The 21,912-nt window shown below is 30.0% G+C and overlaps 1 protein-coding gene across 1 annotated transcript in view; it reads left to right on the forward strand.

Annotated features, from left to right (window-relative positions):
• Positions 1-11,967: 11,967 nt before the first annotated feature.
• Smp_175500 (putative gata binding factor) overlaps positions 11,968-21,912 on the forward strand; it is a gene marked incomplete at both ends in the record, with an annotated part of 17,685 nt that continues 7,740 nt past the window's right edge. Inside the window, 2 exons of the mRNA XM_018798967.1 lie at positions 11,968-12,910; positions 17,352-17,965. Of these exons, the coding sequence (XP_018650803.1) occupies positions 11,968-12,910; positions 17,352-17,965 (1,557 nt within the window). The remainder of the gene's footprint in view (positions 12,911-17,351; positions 17,966-21,912) is intronic.

The following is a 21,912-nucleotide window of genomic DNA, read 5'->3' on the forward strand; positions in this document are numbered from 1 at the left end:
CAAGTCCATTCAGTGTAATTTTATAGAAACTTTGTAGCCTTATATAGACAGTGAATGTGAATACATATTTCTCAATGACTTCCACTATGAATGTAATATACTTCACATCAATGATTATATAAACTTTCTTATTGTTGATATCTATCTATCTATCGCTGATAGAGACTTGTAAGTTTAAGATTTTATCTCGTCAATAATTATATTTCGATGTTCACTCTATTTATTCCAGGTTACAGAACAATTTGTTCTACTACTCATTAGTTTTCTTCTGATACATTTTGTAAATTAATTATCTAAATCATAGCAATTAGTCACTTGAAAAATGTAGACATGAATTTAAACTCGTTAATATATGACTTTGTGTCAGTTAATCAAGAGTTATTTATTGTTTATTTATTTATCTAAACACATAAATATTGGTACAAATGGGCACTAGATACATATGCGCCACACAAATCAAGTGGGATTTGTGTGAAGGCTGTAATACTGCCTGGGTGCCTAGACCGAAGCAGGTGGTTTTCTTAGGGGGCCACACCCCGAGCCTTTGGCCTATAGGTCTGATCCACAAGGCAGTGGAGCATCGTAAGGCGATGCAGTCTCATGGTAGCCGGTGACCAACAATTGATTCATCTGCTATTTGTTCCCTCAGGATACTGGAGCCCATGTTCACCACTGGTTCGAAATCAGGGTTTACCAACTCCCCTAGATGGACTTTCCATGTGCACTAACCCGGTTAAAGCGCCGGACACTCGCTTTTCGTCGTCTCAATTTCGTAAACAACAGTGATGCCACGAGAAGGCAGTAAGTAGGACTTCCCTGGTAGAGGCTATATAAGTGTGGCCATGTGAGAGTATTTTGAGAGGGAGAGCAGACTCTCCCCACTCTTGGCTGTACCAGGGCATTAGGGGTTGGAATTTTGAGATTGAAAATTCATATAATAACTCATTATTTTCACTGAGGTTAAATCAAAAGTCATTATTTTAGTTAGGAGATAGAATGGCACTGAATCTTAGACATCACTTTGGTAAAATGGTAGTCATTAATTCCTTTGTATCAAAAAATGTTGTCAACTGGAAAACAATCATTTTGAGATACCTCAGAGAATAAGACCCACTTTTCTATATTTATTTAAGGATAGAGCTCCAAGGTTTCCAGAGGAATATGATACCACTAGACTTAGGTCAGATTTCACTTATTGTTAGCTTCAACTCTAGCTAAGTTTGACCTCGCATGATTCACATTCAGTGTTATCATTGAACTACACTATTCCCTCCTTCTATGACAAGATCCCATTAGGAATTCAGGAAATCCATCCCAAAACTATTCCCTATAGACCAAAGGAAGATAACTTGAAAACGTGGTTGTGCAAATGCTTACGCAATTTATTTCCATTGTTAGTAGATGTACCAGATAACTTGAATCCATCTACAAATCTTTAACACTCATTATGAACTAAATGATCAGTTTCGTTGGAAATGAAGGACATCATGATTACCAGAAACATTTTTCAAACCCCAAATCATATCATTTTGTGTCACATTTTATTGACTATTGCATATATATATGTAGCAGTGGAACCTTGGAAGCTCATTTCGTTCTATCTAGGACTCATAAGATAGATTTACATTTAGCCTACTTTTGATGCTCACATTGGAGCTAGAACCCAGTATATGTGCTCCAATTACTTTCGAATAATAATATATCGTACCTGTTAAACAAGTTAGTGATTACTTGAACCCAACAGCTCAGTAGATGAAATGCTGAGTTTGAAGCTTTGGGCACTGGTTTTGAGTTATGATGTGAATATCAGCACTGAAATGAATGTACATCCACCTGACGAGTCCATAATAACATAAAACATCTTGGATTTCACTTCTAGTTACAATCCATGCATTCTATCTAAGCTGTCCTTCAGTATTGAAACCTCCCCATTGTTAAAATACAAAACATAAAAAAAATAATAGAAAACTTGAGTTCTTAAGGCTGTGTGGTTTAAGTATAAAATTTTGGCTGTGCTATCCATATCACAAAAACCTAAACTAATTGATAAATTTCTATTTTAAATGTATACAAATGTGAAAAATCATTTCTTCTTTCAGACAAACTTTTTTTGATTGGTTTAATTTTCTGGGAACAAATATAGTAAACACTTCTTTCTAGTCATATTAATTTCTTCTCCCCATGAGACACATGGTCAAAAAGATAAGCGTCCTAGAAATTAGGTTAGAGGTTTTATTTTGTTTCCGTTTTTACGCCACTCAATTCATGGTTTGTACATACGCACACAAGTGCATCACCAAACATACAATCTTCACATTATTTTTCGTCCCTCGTCTACCTCACCACCCTACCTATAATGTTAGCTAGAACTCTAAATGAAGATGGTCCCTTTATTCATCTTTTGTCATCATTAAAAATCCATTACATTATCACCCTCCTTTCAATTATTTACTTTAATACCTGATTTGTTACGCTTGTGTTTGATTAGCCAATCGATTCGCTTAAAGAAAATTTGTTATAAATACATTAATGTATGATCTATTTATCCATCTGTGAAATAGTTACATTGATAACACTTGTTAATAATTATAACTGATATAAGGAAATAGTAAAATCTGTGTTGTTTATTCACAATAAACTTAACTGAATACTTCAATAGTTTACTCTTTTTGTATATACGCTGCTAACGTAAGTCATTACTGTTGATTTATTTTACATATACTTTGTGATAAAATATAATGTCATTGGATTTACTTATTACGATTATATTATCAAGAAATAATCAGATATTCTACAATTAAATGGTTAAACCTTGAAATAGATGATAACGTTGTAATATTGAAAGAATATAGTGTAATAATCCCAAAACAGTCTGATCACAAACTATCTGAAATCAACAATAATAAATTCACTTAGTATTACTTGTTTGAATCTTCCCATTGATGTTTAGGACTGCAACTGGCCAGTCTTTTATTGGCATATGTGCATACTGATTCCCTAATGAATTGTAAAAGAAAAGTGGATATACACTATCACTTTCGGTCTTTGATACATGTAAGTCTAGCCTGAAGTTAAGTTGTGTTTAAGGAATATTCAGAACAGTGTTTGTAAGTATTTCAAAAAAAAGACAAGAGAAAAATTGAATCCACCATTTATTAATGCTACAAAGTAAACTTACGATTGATAATGAAAGCGATTTATAACAATTAGTTCATGAGTTGATTAAAGCTAGACCACCGTGAAAAACCTTGAAGCACTGAACGGTCATTTCGTCCTAGTATAAAACTCCTAAGTAGTGCGCATCCACGATTCAGCCGCGCAGTATTCAAATCCCCTTTCTGATAATAATTACTAATTACACAAAGTAGAGATTTAAACGATTCGATAATTTCAGAAGGAGTTTTGTGAATATTATGGTAATTTTAATAGTTGATATCATGAATCAATGGAAGCTAGACCACCATGGAAAACCTGGAAACACTGCTTGACGACCGTTTCGTCCTATTGTAATTAAAAGTTCATCGAATAAGTTTTCTATTGCGTTACAACGCTATCAATCAATTTTATTGGTAGATATGTTCATACACTATACATGAAATAGAAATATTATATTTATTTTGAGGAAGATGTGGCTTATTACACTTAGTTCTTTATTAAAATCATATTAAATTGAAGAGTCTAATTTTCATTTATTGGAATCTAAAACTACTGACTACACACTTTAATCATTTCCTCATTCTGTATGTAATCATGATTTTAGTTAGTCACTGTAGGAGTATGTTGTTATAATGAATCATAGATATACAATTAATTAATACTATAATTTAATGAGGTTGGTTTCAATAAATACATTTGTTAATGTTTAATCTTTGAGATGAAACCTGATTTATTTATTTAGTTATTCAATAAAGTGAAATGTAGTTGCATAATAACCTTGTTTTTAATAGATATTATTCATTTATTATATACAATCATATTCGTTTGGTTAATATTACGTTTTCAAATATATTCCATATGGAATAATAGTCTTATTTGATTATCTCTATCCCAAAACTAATAATCAATAATGAAACAAGTTTGGCTCAGTGATCTAGTGGTTAAGCGTTCGCACGCGAGACTGGTAGGTCTTGGGTTCGAATTTCTCGCAAGGCGGGATCGTGGATGCGCGCTGCTGAAGAGTCCCATAATAGAATGAAACGGCCGTCAAGCAGTGCTTCCACGTTTTCCATGTTTGTCTAGCTTCAATCGTTATATTTACAATCATCAGTTTTACGAATTCCTATTGATATTTTCAGTTATTTCTTTTCTGAAGAAAATATTAATAGTATACAGTTAGATTCGTACTATAATGAATCGTTAATATAGATCATTTTAAATTGATGATCTGAATCTTCCCAAGAAGTTAGCATATTACAATATTGTTAAACTGAAGTTTCTATATTTCCCCAGTACGTTTATCTAATTAGTTGAAAGGGTAATAATTAATTTTTTTCGTTGGTTGAAATCGTAGTCAGGGTAATGGTACACTTTAGTTAATCTCAATAACACAAATATGATTGATGCTTTATTTAATATCAAACTGTTTTGTATAGTTCGTCTTGACGATAACATTTTTCTAATATTTTTTTTTGATCAGTTTTACACAGCAATTACATTTAAAAAGATTGATATATTGAACAATTAATGCCTCATATGTCAAATGTAGTAAATTGATAAAATATCTAAAACTTTTACAAGTTAAACTGAACTGTTTTTCGCTTTTACTATAAGTTTATCCAAACAGATTTTAGTTTTTCTGTTGTTTTGTTTGACTGTTGAATCGATTACACAATGATTACTTTGGGATTAGATCAGATTTTAAATATTAAAGGTATTTGGTTTGATTCAAACTAATTGTCACTATATGATTACGACCTTTTTTATAATCTAAAGATAATCACGTTTGTCCATACAGCTTCTCAGAAATCTGATTCTGCTACTCGCTATCGCAAGCTTGACAGAATAACTAAGAAACCCACTGAGTTCCTTTACTGTCGCATGATCTTTGCAGCTCTTCAGATAGTTAAAATAACTCATAGTGTGATTGAATAAGAAAAAGAGAATTCAGAGAAGAAAATTTTCTTTTCGACGAAATCATTTACTTAAACTGTACATTCGTATGTATAGTTGTATGGAAAATATATATACATATATAATGCAATCTTTCCTAGCTTCCTGTAGATATATAATGTTATCATGTGAAATAACTACTAGATAACTAATCAATCCACTTTAAATATCGTAATTTTCATATAATCATTTTTTTTTACTGTTCAATTAATTATTCAATTTTGTTTGAATGCTGTTATTTTAATCATTGTTAGCAAATTGAAATTGTATTATAGTCTATCTAAATGATGACATAAAGATCTATCAAGAAGATAATGGAATCTAAACATTTGTTACAGGAAGTTTTCTAGAAATTTTGAATTATTTATAGCATGTATGACAGTACAGTGATCCATAAGTTAAAAGTATAACAAGAGGTTGAAATTTCTGGATTTGATCTCCTGTAGTATAGTCATGGAAATATACCGCCTAAGAGTCCTACACTAGAACGAAACAGTTGTTTAGCATTACCTGGTTTTTGATGGTTGTCTAAGATCAGTCAGTAAATAAACTAACCAATAAAAGTGTTTTCTCCTAGTTCTACGTTTTTTTTTTATTAATGAAGGTTATTTTATTTACTTCATTTGAAAAAAGTGAACAAAAGTTCTAACAAAACATTCAAGGCTATACATTTAGCTATTTCATACTTTGATAACATTTAGTTTCAATAGTAAAGTAACGGAAGTTATTGATGACAGTGCTTGTGTTGAAAGTTTGTCTACATTTTAGTAATGAAATCATCTTGTGATGTGATTGTGATAAAACAACAGTTGAAAAACAATATACTACTTATTTTTTTGTGTATAATTTGCATACACGAATCAAATGTTCCCTTAGCTATGTTTGCTATCTTTTAATCATCCACCAATATATATGTAATTGAGTAAAAATTTGCAAAATATCTTGTTTTAAAATTAAATGAGATAGCCAGAAAGTGTTTAATGGTATTACAGTTAATTAATATATAATACAATGTATCACTTCAGTCTGTTTTTCTTTCTCTTTTTTGTTTTAATACATTGCCAATGTGTAGCAATACCTTTTAATGCGTACAATTTTTAGTATTTTTTTAAAAATTTTTATGATTAGTACTTATGATTATTGCCAAGAAATCATATTGAATATATATCAAACTTTTTTTTTGTTTTTTTTGGTATTATTATTATTATTAACAGGAATAAGTTATCATAATCCATTGTTTAAGGTTAAACATATCAGAATGATATTTAGTTTACGTTCCAACTAACCGATTGTATGCTCAAATACAATTTTTTCTTCATCATTCATAATTAACGACAACGACGACGACAACAACAACAACAAAAAAGTATGTGAAATATAAAAAAAATTTTTAAAAAATATGACAAACCTCACGTTTAATATGTAACATTATCAAAATGAGTACAGAACAAATAACTGAAAAGAAAAAAAAAGGAGAGAAAAGAAAATAGACTAGAAAAGAAATAATACGTGTAGAGAAATCTTTGACTTTTTAAAAGAAAAAAAAAAGAAGTAAACAGTGTTTTGTATATAGACATAATAATTTTCTTTGAATATTCAACTATACCGATTGGTGATCAAATCAAGTACCCTAATATATTTAACTGAATACTGTAAAAAGTAACATGATTATGTCAAATTAAACTAAGAATAATTTATGAGAAAGTCAGTGATTGTACATGAACTTAATAGTTTCATGTTGGTAGTATGCTATGAAAACATCTAAGTGGTGAAATATCTTCCAGATATAAAATTTCTTTTAATTGATAGGTATAAATATGTCAAAAAGAAAGATGTGAATTACTTTATATAAAGTGTTCAATACTAAGAATCTATTCCCCGAAGCCATTAAGTTAACCAGTATTCATTTAAAGAATACATGTATAAAAGATATACAGAAAGAATAGATTCAGTTATTATTCATGTTGACCGTATTTAGAACGGTAAAGTTTTCTAATGAAAATGTATATTGGTATAGTTTCTGTTTTACACTCGTTATGTTTGTAAATGTAATTTGTTGATTACTGTCAACAAGTGAAACCATGAACAAGTTCCTTCTATCAGTTATTTTCAATCATTTAATATTAAATGAAAGTTTCCATGTGTTCTAAATATATGTGTTTTTTTATAACAAGTTTTTCCGCCTCAGCACACAAGTTACCCGTAGAATAGAGAACTGTTAGAAAACTAACTTAAATGAAGCAGAATACAGCATTATTATATCATTTAAATTAAACAAACTAATTGTAAGCACAATTGTGCTACTACGGTAACAGATTGTGCATTTCCAAGAGGTTAGTGTCAAAATGATTTTAGCTTTTAAATCCAGTCATCCAGAAATTAGATTACAATATGTCTATAAAAGTGATCATATTCTAAACTTTCACAGGTAGACGTTTATATCATGAGTTTTAAGAATGGGATTGATAGTGAAGAGTAGGATACAAGGAATAATTTAGATATACTGTGAATCTATATTCCGTACGTTATAATATCTCATGAATACTGTGGCTCGAAACATGATACATAATTTGTTATTTGATGAATGAATAACACAATATAAAGAGTAATTTTTTTTAAAAAAATAGTCAGTTAAACTAAAAAAAATATTTAACACTCTAGAATTATATAGAGTTGAGATCATGAGTCAATTGAAGCTAGACCAACATGGAAAACCTGGAAGCACTGCTTGACGGCCGTTTCGTCCTATTATGGGACTCCTCAGTGATGTGCATCCACGATCCCGCCTTGCGAGATTCGAACCCAAGACCTACCAGTCTCGCGTGCAACCACTTAACCGATAGACCACTGAGCCAGTATCCACCGGTGTTAATGTCTAACTTCAACCGATCCACGAAATTGAGCAACCATTCACCAATATCATCAGTGAGTTGATATCTCCCAACAGACCTGGTTGAACTGCACTCGTTACCGCTTCTCACTAGAACTCCTGGATTTACCTCTCGAAGTCGGTCACTAGTGAGCATATGACTATTATCCACAACCCCTCTTCTGATAACTAAAACATAATTAAAAAAATATATTTATTACCAATGGATTTATTTTGAATGTTTATTAATTTTGATGTATATATGTAAATTAGTTTTCTACATTTTTACTAACGTGTCAGTAATCTAAACAAATTTTGAGTTTTTAACGAGTACCTGGTTTAATGAATAATAATATTAGTTCTAATGACTTTATTCAATAGTCTATATTTAGTGTATCCTGAATTTCTCAGGATAGTATATTTCTACAAGTATGTCTTACTATGCTTATATCACAAAGACATATGTCTACATACATAATAACGTGAGTTAAGTTTATGGAATTATGTGAAATATTTATAAAAAAATGAGAATCTATAGTCTGTGACTTAATACTAAATTCACGAATATAAGCTTTTGATTAAGTCAACTCTTACAGTGTATTCATTACAAAATAGGTTTGTTGGATACAGCATGATATAACTTTGTAATTTTGCGTGAATGTATGGATTCTATTGTATCTACCTCTCTTTACGTTGTAAGATATACATTCGGGAATATACGAAGTAAATGTTTAACATCTGATGATGTCATTAGTTTGAGAATGTTCATCCATAAATATATTCATCAATACATCAAACGACTCACCTCGTATCTTTTTAACTCCCTTTAGCACTCTCTGCAACATAACAAAAATTTTTCTCAAGAGACCAGGAATGAATAAAGGGGAACAGTAAAGGATAACAGGTAGTATATAATAGGTTGTAAATCGTGAAATTGTTGAATAATACCAAAAATATGTAACCTTTTGTCAGATAGATAACTTTTTTTCGATATTAGCAGAACATGAGAAGACTAAGAGAGATCAGACGAAAAACTTACACCAAGGTAAATAACATTGGATATAGTTCCTATCACAGAATCTCCATTGTACAAACTTCATGTAATTTCAACAGAGTGTATAAGTGCTTTTCATGTCTCAGGCTAAAGTAAACGGTTTAGCACTTAATATGATTAAGTGTAAGACAATTAAAAATAAACCATCATCCAATGAACGCCAAGAACTCATTCATTTCGAGCAGATATAAGAAGGTAGGGATTGGATTAAACTCAGTGAGACTAACAGTATAGTTTACTAATGTGTCTTTCATAGAACGTATCAGAACGTTCAGAAAAAAATAGGGTAAAGAATACCTTGTAGAATATCACCTTAAGTTAATAAATACGTATAATACTTTCCTTTAAGCTCAGTATTCTGTTCTCTTCCAAAGAAGTAAGAACTCAGATAGTTGGTTATCTAGCTCTCAGTGTTAACGCTATCAAGCTTGTTTAATCATAGTAATTGTATCGAAAACATTTCTTACTCTTTTCCATACTGAACACCATAAAATTGCAGGACAAACAGAATATTATTACTTTGGTTAGTTCTATTCAATAATCTTTTAGTCACTATTGTTAAGAATTAAAACATCATGTTGTACTGTATTTCATTAGGTGTATTATCATATCAGTTAGTTGTTTTTATTTTCATTAAGCAAAAGTTGGATTTCCATATGGTTACACAAAGGTAACAACTACAAATGAAACCGATTAATTTTTATGTGATAGGCCCACTGAATTGTTTTATTTTTGCGATTAATGTTTTACCACTAAACTATAATGACGTATGATGATCAGAATTTTTTTCTGTTAAAGCTTAAAATAACAATTTGAAGTATTCCAGTTAAAGACTGTAAACGATAAATGATTGAATGGTACTGATCATGATTGAAATAAACACACTATTCAATGAATCCTGATTTATATTAGTTACTTGATAAATGTCAACTTATCATGAAACACGGTCCTCAAATGCAACAGTAACACTTTTCTTTTTATCATTTTGAACTTTATTATTATTATACTTATTGATAAATGACTATAAACTTTTGCCTATCCCAGAAACCATCAAAGATTCTTTGTAATATGTCAAAAATATTTCCCAGAAATAGAGTTCAGGTGGCAGTTCTAATTTTATGATAAAAAACAAACAAACGAGAAGGTATCTTACAATAACTTAAATGTATCTCACTTCATTTTATCATAGTGTAAGTGTTGTGTTAACTTGACTGACATAATTATTGAAATGAAAAGGATTTCAGTTAACTAAATTTAATAGATTCTATGTACTGTGAAATTTATTATCTTGAATGGATAGTTTATAGGTTTGTCTATGTCAAAATTATCATCAAAATAGATTCATAACTGTTAAGTGACTAGTTATTTGAAAAAAAATGTCAACTATTAAAAGAGATACAGTAACCAATTTAAAGAGAAAAATTGAAAAATTCTCAGAGAACGGCAACATGAAATGGTGAAGAAGATTTGTAGCTCAGATGGATGATTTTGATAGAGTTTTGTTCTCTGAACTGAATGGTTTGGTCGTGGAGATTTCATCGTCCCTACCTGAAGTTTGTGCTGATGATATCGTTTAGAAGGACGATGAGAGCTCCATGACCAAACCATCCAGCTCAGAGAACAAAACTTAATCAAAAAAAGTAACATCAAATCAAATAGTTAGTTTTTTCGTTTTCATTAACATCCATTATAAAAAGTCAAGTTTACCCTCACAAATAAAGTGATGATAATTCTGAGCTAATGTTTAAAATGTTACTATTGTGCTATTTAGGGGTTTAATTTAAATAAAGCAAGTTTACCAATGCTTAGTTCATTCTAAATCTCCTGAAGTTTACAGACAGGTCATGGAGATGAGTAATAACACTTAAATTAAAAGGCTTTGTTGATCAATTCTAATAGTGAAAAATAAAAACATGTTCAGCTTAATGTCGATTTATTTAGTTTTTTGATTGTTTAATTAATTTATAGAAAGTGGTTAACGTTATATTCTGGATAATACAATATTTGTTCTTTTGTGGTGAACAATAATTGTTTTATAAAGTTCAATTTTTTTGCTTTTTTTCCCAAAGTAGTTTAGTTCATTGAAACTGAAAGTATTTAAAAGGTTTTCATATTATTCCTCTGGTTTTATATATTCTTTTTGGTAAGTAGTAAAAATTTTAGTCGTCCTACTATAGGACTCCTTACCAGTACGCATCCATGATCACGCAAGTGGGACTCGAACCCAGGAACTTTGGTCTCGCGCGCGAACACTTAACATCTAAACCACTGAGCCGGCATTCAACAGTGTTAATGTTTAACTACAACCGATCCACGAAATTGTATGACCATCTTCCATAGTCTGAGGTAGATACCTGCCTCTACCAACACAGATTAGTTTTACTGGTCACGGCTTCTAACATTGATCGAAAAGTCTATTATATCCTTGTTAATGAAATATTACAATATTTCAACTTGCCAATAAATCCTTTTTGTTTACATTTGGGAAGAATGCTAAACATTGTAAAATGTTATTCTACAAGCTAAATTTATCGAAAAATAAATGATTTAAATCACATCAATACTTTTTACGTAAGATGTAAGTATAAGACAGTAATTTAAACATAATAACCTGTTTTCATCGATTCAAACTATTCGTTTGACAAAAGTGAATTTTCTACAACATTTAATCCTCCATGTACTGATAGTTTTATCCAGCTGATAACACCCTACATTTTCTTGTATATTCTTACATATCTCAGACTTCAGCAAAATCACTTTATCTGAATTGTATTATTATTATTATTATTATATAAAAACTACACAATACTGCCAGGTTTCGGTGTCCTTTTCATATCCTGTTTTATTTCTGACATTTTCTCTTAAAGGTTTCATCTTATTCAAGTGAAGTAATAGTTTTAACCATTTCTCCAAACATTAGTTCAACCCGAAAGTTATGCTCACTCTTCCATCACATGAATTATCTACTTCAAGTAAAACGTCTTCAGGATATTTAACTGACTATAAAAGACCAACCAATAAATCTGATTGTCGTTCCCCTTCCACTACATCATCTGCAACACCATCGTCATTGTTGTCTACATCGCCTCCTGTATCCCATCCTGTGTTTAATACGATGACATCAAATTCTTTACTCCAATTACAAACTTATTCAGACCAATATATTCAACCAAACAATGAAAGGGCTGTTTGTGAAAATGAAAACTGTTCCAACAGTCAAAGCAAAATGACAACACCACATTGTAAATCGGATCTAAGAAGTTTAGCTCATCTCAATGACAGTAAAACTATGAATTCCAATGATTATCCTGTTGATAATTATGAAAATCAGAGATATCGCCTTCATCCTAATGATTTGCTAAACACTGAAAACGAACCAATTCGTTACAATCCCATATCGAATTGTTTCGTTGAAACCTATCAGTCTTCCTGTCCACCATATTCACTATATAATAGGTATGGAAATAATTCCATTGGAAAGTCAGATCATTGTGTCAGGCCGGAAATAGAATTCAGTAATATAAAAAATTTCTCAGCAGTTGATTCTGGAAGTCATCTGTCTAATTATAATCATAAACAAGATGGAACAGTACAAAACAGTTCATCTTCATCGAACTCCGAAGTTTTTGCAACAACATTTCACTCACCATTACTAGGTGTTAGTAAAGAATATGATGATAATGACAATACTAATGAAGATATTGATAATCCTTTATTTAATTCTGCTGAATCCAATTATTCTTTAGAAGAAAATGAAATGAATAAGATGTATTCGATTGAAAATATGACTTTAAGAAGAACAGTCAATATGAATTCATCTTTAAACCAACATGGATATAGAAAGGCTGTGATGGAGTATGAAGGAATAAATGCAAAAGGTAAGCTTTTCAGCTATTCATCACTGGAATGTTTAAGATTAGAATTCTTTTGTTGAATTATATGTTTTTTTAGGTTTTCTAATATAATACAATGAAGTTTCATTAAGGGTAGTCACTGTTAATTATAGTGGTATGTTTATCAAATAATTATTCATAGATAACTTGCACTTTTGTTTTTAAAAAAATATCTACGGAAACACTAGACTGACATACAAAAATGGAGAAAACTGATGTTTACCACGTACGACAGGTAATTTGAGTCAAAGGCATTATAGGGATACCTGATGAAAAATGAGGAAATAAAGTAATTTTGTAGTCTACAATATTAAATACTTATCACTATAATCAAATATGGTTGTTAGCTTAAATGTCGATTCATATCCGTCTAAACGAAGGGAAATGAACTCCTAATGCAAATTAGTTTTTAAAGACATACTTTCGAAATGATGTCATTCATAGAAACTGCTTCTGAGAGCTACCCTCTATAGGATTTCTAGCCCTTCTATTTCGTTGCATACCTAACATGCTTTATGTTCCATGTTATGGTAATGAAAATAACTCAAAAATTACATATCGATGATACGACTATTTATGGCAATTGTTCATCATTAATACTCCTTAAAAAGCTTCATTTTAGTACATTGTATATCCTTTATCTGACTGTTTATTCCAAGTCCATTTGTTTTTCGAATTGTATACTGAATTTCTGTATGTAACCTGAAGTCGCTGAAAGAATATTTATCATAGTGTTTCGATAACTCAATGAATATTAGTGTATGTACATGACTGAATTGGCATTCAGAAAGTTTACTTTCCATAGACGAAGTACAAAATTACTCACAGATATATTGAGTCAAATAAGCCAAAGTTAATTATACCTATCAAATATCTGAATATAATTAAAACAGATAAATGTAGGTTCCACTTGTTCAGATAAATAAATAACCAGAATAAATTATTATGTAATACATAAATACACAAATGTATTACGTGTAAAAGTATACACAATAAGAATAGAATAGATTATCAACGAACCTATACCCAAATGAAAACAACTCATTCAAATTTTCTTTTGGTGACGTAACAACTGATTCAACTTATCAGTTAATTGTTCTATTTTTTGTTAAATCGATCTACCAGGATTAATGGTAATAACAGGCTTCTATCTTTATTCAATTTTTTTCATATCACTATTTAAAAAAAAAGAAAGTTTTGACATAAATTGATTATCATGATGATGACTGATAAGAATTAGATAAGTATATCTACTATTATATAAATAGAGAAAGGGTCACAATGGTTACTTCTCGATTTGTTAGGAAAAATTAACATTGACTTTCAGTTAAAGTTCTCAATGAGTCACTATATATATATATATATATATATATATATATATATATATATATGTTTAAGGTTTGTCTGGTAAGTCGAAAAGAATTAGACAATCTATGGTAATCTTGAACAAATGACCAATATGAAAAGAGTAGCTTTATATATCTAAGATCTGCTAATAATTTGATCCTGATTCGTGGAAGCTCTATGTTTGTGTTCCTTGAAGAATACTCGAAATATTTTCTGAACTACACTTATCTTTTAAATACTATTTCCACTTGTGATACCTTTAAGTATTTTATACTAATCACTGTCTGTTATTGTTTGTTTTTCTGGTTATTTGATAAAATCAACCTGAAATCATTCCATGTGTTTACCAGTTATTTGTTAAAATATATGTAACAAACTCAATATAAGTATCAGTACTTTGCAGAATATTTAATAGTTTGACATATTAGCCTAAGTTTATACACTATTCATGAAGTATATTGAATAGATGAACTAATAGAATAAGTGTAAAACCACCATAATCATCATCTGATGATGATGATCTTTGTAGACTTCTGTTTTAATGTTGTCCATTTCTATGTTAACATTATATTTCATTACATAAGTCTACATTCCTCATTAAATATTCACAACAAATACTAACTAATTGAAATGACTAAAAAAGGTGTCCAGTGCACAAAGAAGTTTACTTTAGGAATTCAGACGATGACCATAGAAATCATACCATATTTCTTGAAAATAAAGTTCACAGATATATTTACCACGAATATATATACATTACTTCTGTTTATTATATAATTTGTATACGTCATTTGAATAATTTTCTTTTTTTGTTTGTTTTTTTACTGGTTCGATTTTTAATACGGTCAACATTAGCCTGATAAGTTCTTTCGTTTTTAGATTATTTACGTATATGTGAAATGGAAATTGTTTCAGGGTCATATATGAGAAAATGTGATCCAGTTCATATAGACTTAGATCAAAAATATTTTTTTTGTTTTTTACGTAAATATCATACATGAAAAATAACTAATTGTCATAGAAATCGGTACTAGTTTGTTCACTTTTGTTGACCGTGTAAAAAAATATTTTAACTCATAGTCAAATAAGCTAGTTACTGTCAGGTTTATTTAGAAACAAATGTTTATCTACTACTACTACTACTGCTGCTCATACTAATACTAGTACTAAAGAGAAAGAATGACAGCCTTCCTTATAATCAAGATCAAATGACTATGATCAAATCATATAACCATTTGATCATTCTTAAAATCGCAAACACAATAGAGAGTAATTATGCTCAGACTATTAAACACAATGACTCATGAAGATAAAGAGAGATATGGATAAGAATCTGGAGCAGAGTAATAATAAATGAAATAGAATATAGGCTCTTACAAGAAACATAAAACATGTATACAATAATTTAAGCTTTACTAATCAGTAAGTAGAATATATTCAACAGTGAATAAATATAGATATAAGTAGTATATTGAGTGCATAGCTGGAGTGTTTACGTTTATATACATATAGTGATAATCTGTTAAAATAAATATCAGTTTTACATTTTAATTATTACTTCGATAACAATGTACCATAAATGAACCATTATTATAAGAAAAGGTGGGCAGTGACTAGCGGTGGAATCCAGGACGCGCATCTCGTCCTATTTGGGACTCGTCAGCTGGATTCACCTGCGTGTCAGAGTTGATGTTCACTCTGGGACTCGAGCCCAGCACCTTACGCTTCAAACGCCATTGCGTTATCCACTCGGCCACTAAGTCCTGTTAGCCACTTGCTTGTGCGATGAGTTGAAGTTTAAATTCATTTAGTATTGTTTGACAATCCAGTTTAATGTATACAATATTCTCCAATGACCTTGTTTAATATCACTTACTAGGCCAAATAGAACTATAATTATTTTTGGACCCCTCCATTGGATTTGGTGGTATACACTGATAAGAATAACCTCAGTGTTCGTCCCAGAAGTGTCTAATGATTTTAGTTCTTTTCACAGTACGACATTCCAGTATTTGTTCGTATGATATTATGATAATATTACTAATGACCATTTGAGCATTGATATTCACGGAATATTTCAAATGACTTGTTACAAAGATTTACTTACAAATGGGAAATATTGCACTATAAATTATTTTATCTGAAGTAAATTTAATGAGCAGTTGTAAATCAACCATGTGGTAAGCAACAACAACTTCTACAACCAACACTACTACTACTAATACTAATACAACTATCCTCGAAGTAACTAGTGTGTATAGAAATTAATAACTCAACAATAACCTTGCATAGTCACAAAATAAACAAAAACCCCTTGGCGATATAATATAATCAAGTTGATTTTTTTTTATTTGATGCTTCATTATTGTTCATATCGTTTCGTGGTTAGAAATCTGTGGTCGGTCTACAAGAAGCATTATGTGGCTTTTGGTACACGATTGTAGAAAAATAACAAACTGAGGACAAATAATAAAGATTACTTTATTTGACAGATTTATGGGTAATATGTACCACTAAAATTTGATTTCGTGTATTTAGGAGATCATGTTTGAGATGAGACCTAAAAGTTTTGAACTCACTGTTGTACGAATCGACTCATTGGTATGTACATTTAGAATAAGCTGAATTAAGACAAAAAACAGTTTATCTTCGGCTCTTTCTCAACAATTTCCTAGTTAATGTTGGTTACTGATAAAAACTTCCACAAACTGACGAACTCAAATTTATTTATTTAAGCTAACTGACAATCTAAACGGGTATCCATCCTTAAATTAGAGGCTGATAGCAAACAAGTTAGTAATCGCAGTATAATGAATATTTCGAAATTGAATAATTGTTACCATCGATTGAATACAAAACTTTTCTTTAGTGGGAATCACCTAAATAACTTGACATCTATTCGTATCATACTGTGTTTCGATCTCTCAGACGAAATTATTTATTCAAGATTCAAACCTCAGGATTATTTTATCCAAATGGCCGCATAAAACATGTCATATCACCAATTGATAAATATTATTTTCCACAACAGTAATTCAAACATTTAAAATTATACATTCCTTTCTATTTGGTTCAATAGATTCAAAGTTATCAATGAATCAAATTTTTCCCAAGACTAATCAAGAATGCGTAAAATGTGGTGAACAAATCTACTCAAATGGGCAACCAGATGGTACAGGTCATTACTTTTGTAGTCGATGTAATCAGAAAGAACAACAACAACAACCACTCAGGTATGAAGGACACGAAACAACAAAAAATACTGAAGAGTACGAAGACGGTGATGATGAAGATGATGACGACGACGATGATGAAGATGATGACGAAGAAGAGGATGAAGTTACAGATCCTGCTAAAATATTTCTAACTGATTGGCCATCTGTGTCGACAGCTATAAACTGCACAAACAACAGTCAGATATCTAAGGTATCCATGGAAGATGAAATAAAACCACATGTAACATCAAACAGAACTAGTTGTTGTGATATAAAAATTAATAATTCAATTAATTATGGAGTGAATAATGATACTTATGGAAATAAATTAAATTCATATGAACCAGTTAGTGAATCTTCAAAGAATGTAATCAATGATCATGTATTTTTATCCAATACACCCTTTTCATATTCACCGTTGTCATGTAGACGTGCCTTCCGTAGTGGTATTGAAAAAACTGTTACAAACAGGAAATCAGTAAGTTAATTTGTTTGTATGTTAAATACTTTCACTGTATTATTTAAGTGTATGGAACTTTGAAAATCCTTTGAGACTGAAAAATCATAAATTATTATTGCATCTGGTAGGTAGATTGGTTGTAAGTTATGGACAATAAAGAACTTGTTAATTTAGACTGTTTTCTGTTTCAAATTACAAATTTTACATGAAGATTTGAAGAACGTATTCTTTTTCAGAAATTAACCCTAGTCATTTGCTACCGATGATTACCAGTGAAATTTATATCATGCTTAACATTCATCTAGAAATGATCAGTTAATTTTATTTGTTTCCATTAGATTTTTATATCCCAACTAAAACTCACTGTTACAGAGTGGTGATAATAATGTGCTGAACATTTGCTAGCTGTTATTAAACCCTAAAAGTTCATATGTGTGATATAACTTGTAAATTGACTTATCTAGAACACATACATATCTATATTCCATTTCTTATAGAAAATTATTGGCAACAGAGATGATCAACGCTATTTTGCTGATACTTACAGTTTCAAAGGTTGATAAAGTCGTATCTGATAATCATTGGTATATCAAATGAATTTTAACCAAGTGTACTTTGTGTACATATTCACTATGTTAGTGTATACCATATTGTTACGAAAAATGACTCAGATTTTGAGAAGCGGTCATTCTGTCTTCTCATAGCTATTGATCAGTGAATTGGATTGATGAATTATGGATTTCTGAGCAGCTGCCACATTAATCTAATCAATTCAGCTGATCGACAGAAAACAACTCATTTCATATAAATTCACATCCGCTAAAATAGTACTAATTTTTGACTGTACTGATTAAATGATTTCAGCACGAGATTAAGTGAATAAACTGGATGACTTCTGATTAATTCAGTCTCGCACATACTTTGATTGAACAAATACTGACTGACCTCTGATATTCACTATGAAGAATATACTGTGAATAATTGACCATATTTAACTAAACTATGTCTAAATGGTAATATTCACTAAAATCTCATCTTTACGCTAGCTGTTATGATAAATCAACCACCGTTTTCTATTCAAAACAGTATCAGCTCATACTGAAAAGAAGTCCCTAGATATCTTGATACTACTTAAGTGACTATTAACAATCTCAGAGATTAGAATGTTTCCCTATCTCAATGTATGAATTTTCAACAATGTAAATAAATTAACTGAAGAGTAAGGTGAAAACGTTAAAGCTTTCGGCACATTAGGTTTGAAAAGATAGAATGATTAGTCGTAAGGTAAACAATTTTCCTTAATATGATTAGTGCATGCATATTTAGATAATGTTATACAGACCTTATAATGAACAAAAATCAGGGGAATTATGAATCGACAACTTTTAACTAGAAAGTCGCTTTCCAACATAGTGAATTATGATAATTTATGTGTTTGGAAGAAAATAAGGCTTTATTGAATTAGAAATCACTAAACTCTTAGTTACCGTTCTAACAATATGTTAGGCGTATACCATGGAATTAGCATCTATTTTGTTGAAATCATTTTAATTCAACTCTGGAAGAGAAGAACTGACTCACATTATGAAATATAATTGGATTGTCGTCTTTCATTTAGCTGGCTAATAGTTACTAGTTATGTTTTATCTCTTAGAACAATGTGAGAGAAACTTTAAGTTCAGTGATCCGATTAAAATTTCAACTGAGATTTTCGTTAAACCTATTGTGTAAAACATTAGATTTATGGTTCAAGCATTCGATCTTCCATAATTATATCACTACTTAGATTTAGACGACAGAATAATACTACTAACCATCACATTAAAGTACACCAGGAATCAGAGTGCATAAATTCTAGTTCAACTCCAGAGTTACATTTGCATGAGTTGGAGGACTAAACCATTATTATTATTATTATTATTATTATTATTATTACTAACATTGTCCCCTAGAAATATTCAGATATTTATCAACTATGTATCTTCCTGTATTATGAATATAGGACAGGTTAGAAATAGGCGAAATAGTTTCAAATAACCAGGAAAGGTTATAAAACTCTTTCAACTTGTTTCAATACATTTCAAAACCTAGATTTATTTTATGATTTAATGTTCTTTAAACACATTTGACCAGAATTCATGTGAAATGTTTTCAACATTTCAATTATTACGTAGCAGCAGACAATCTGAAAATATCCCACAATAAGATCTGACTCTTCCCTGACTATCAAGAACTTCAAATATTTGTTTTGTCTACTATCATAATGACGATTGTCTTCAATAGTTAAATGACTAGAAATCCTTCCTTTAGAAATTTCGACATAGGTAAACGAAAAGTTATTAAGACAGATGTAGTTCGTTAAAAAAAATATATACTGAAGCACAACGCACATTATCATCAAGTTAGTTAATATTCTGTTTATTCAAGAAAACCAATAAAGTCCAATATTTTTTGTTTTGTTATTATCATGGTGTTGATGATGTTCTTCACACCCTCTTCTACAAAATAATTTTTTTATTTAGTTTTAAATTTTTCACTAAAGTAAACAACCAGTTCAAATTTGGTGTACATTTGTCCACTTCGTCTTTTTTTCTCGTTGAAAACAAGAAAAAAAACGCAAAATGATGAAGACATCATGGGAGGTGTGTGTGTGTGTATACATGTATGTTTGTGTAGATGTGTTTATGTGAATGTGAATGAATACCTGTGTGGGTAAATAGTGCTTCTTCTTATTTTTAAATAGAAAAATACAAACTCATTTAATAATTTCCTATATATGCTTATACATTTACATTTATATCTGACTACAGACTATTATACCTCAGTAGACATGTACGCTGGCATGTATGGATGCAAGTGTGTGTATTATTATTATTATTATTACATAGACCATAAGAATATCATAAACTATATTATTATTGATAAGTAATATAAGACAAAATCATCATTTTTTTCTCTCTGGTTTTACTGTAGCGTTATAAAAATCTTCAAAAAAGGGAAAGTCTAGTTAATGGTATTTTAAAATGTATGTTCATTTCCATATTTGTATATTTTAAATACTTCCCATGTATTAATGATTAAACAAGATAGTCATATTATTCTATGTTCACCACTAAATTGCTTCCTTTCTGCATTTGTATATACATTGTTGAATCTAGTTGGAAAGTGGGGGAAAATGTAGATATATATACAAATTTTATTATACTTTACTCACTTTCTTATAGTACACAAATTAATTGAAAGCTTAACTATATACAAAATTACAAAATATCCATACAATAGTTTGTATTTTTGTAGTTTCTTAGCTTATGGTTATTATTATTATTAATAATGCAGTTGCTTCTCTGTTTTTTATTTGACTCATTGTCGCCTACCGCTGTCTGTAAAACTGAACAAAAAAAACATTGTTTTCTCCAAAATAAGTTTGTTTGGTTTATATTTACTTGTTCTTTAACTCTTTCTATATAGATATATATACTGAAGGAAATTTCCAATTTTACAGTTTATGACGGAAATTTCAGATCTGTACGACATTTTTATGTGTAGTATATGGTTCTAATCAATGTGTTGCTCTTTTATTTGTTTATATTTCAACTGTATATATATGTATGTATGTATGTTTATCTTTTTAATGTCCTTTGGACGATATTCACTAATTGGAAGTTTTTAACGGAATGAAAAGATTCATTTTTATAACTCGCCTTCACTATAATTGTCTTTTAACTTAGTACAAAATAATCACGATTTGATTAGAAGACGTAGGTGGATAGTGATATATTAAATGATGATTGTGTATGTGAAGGACAATTTTCGTGTTTTTAAAATAGGAATATTGCATCCGTCTTATTGAACAATTAACAGTGACTAGTAATCTCTATGATGGCTAAATTTATTTCATCAAACGTAAATTCTCAGCTTATAATGAATTCACCTAGTATTGTTTGTTTGAATCTTCCCATTGATGT

Source organism: Schistosoma mansoni, chromosome 3 (genome assembly GCF_000237925.1).
Source record: "Schistosoma mansoni strain Puerto Rico chromosome 3, complete genome".
NCBI lineage: Eukaryota > Metazoa > Platyhelminthes > Trematoda > Strigeidida > Schistosomatidae > Schistosoma > Schistosoma mansoni.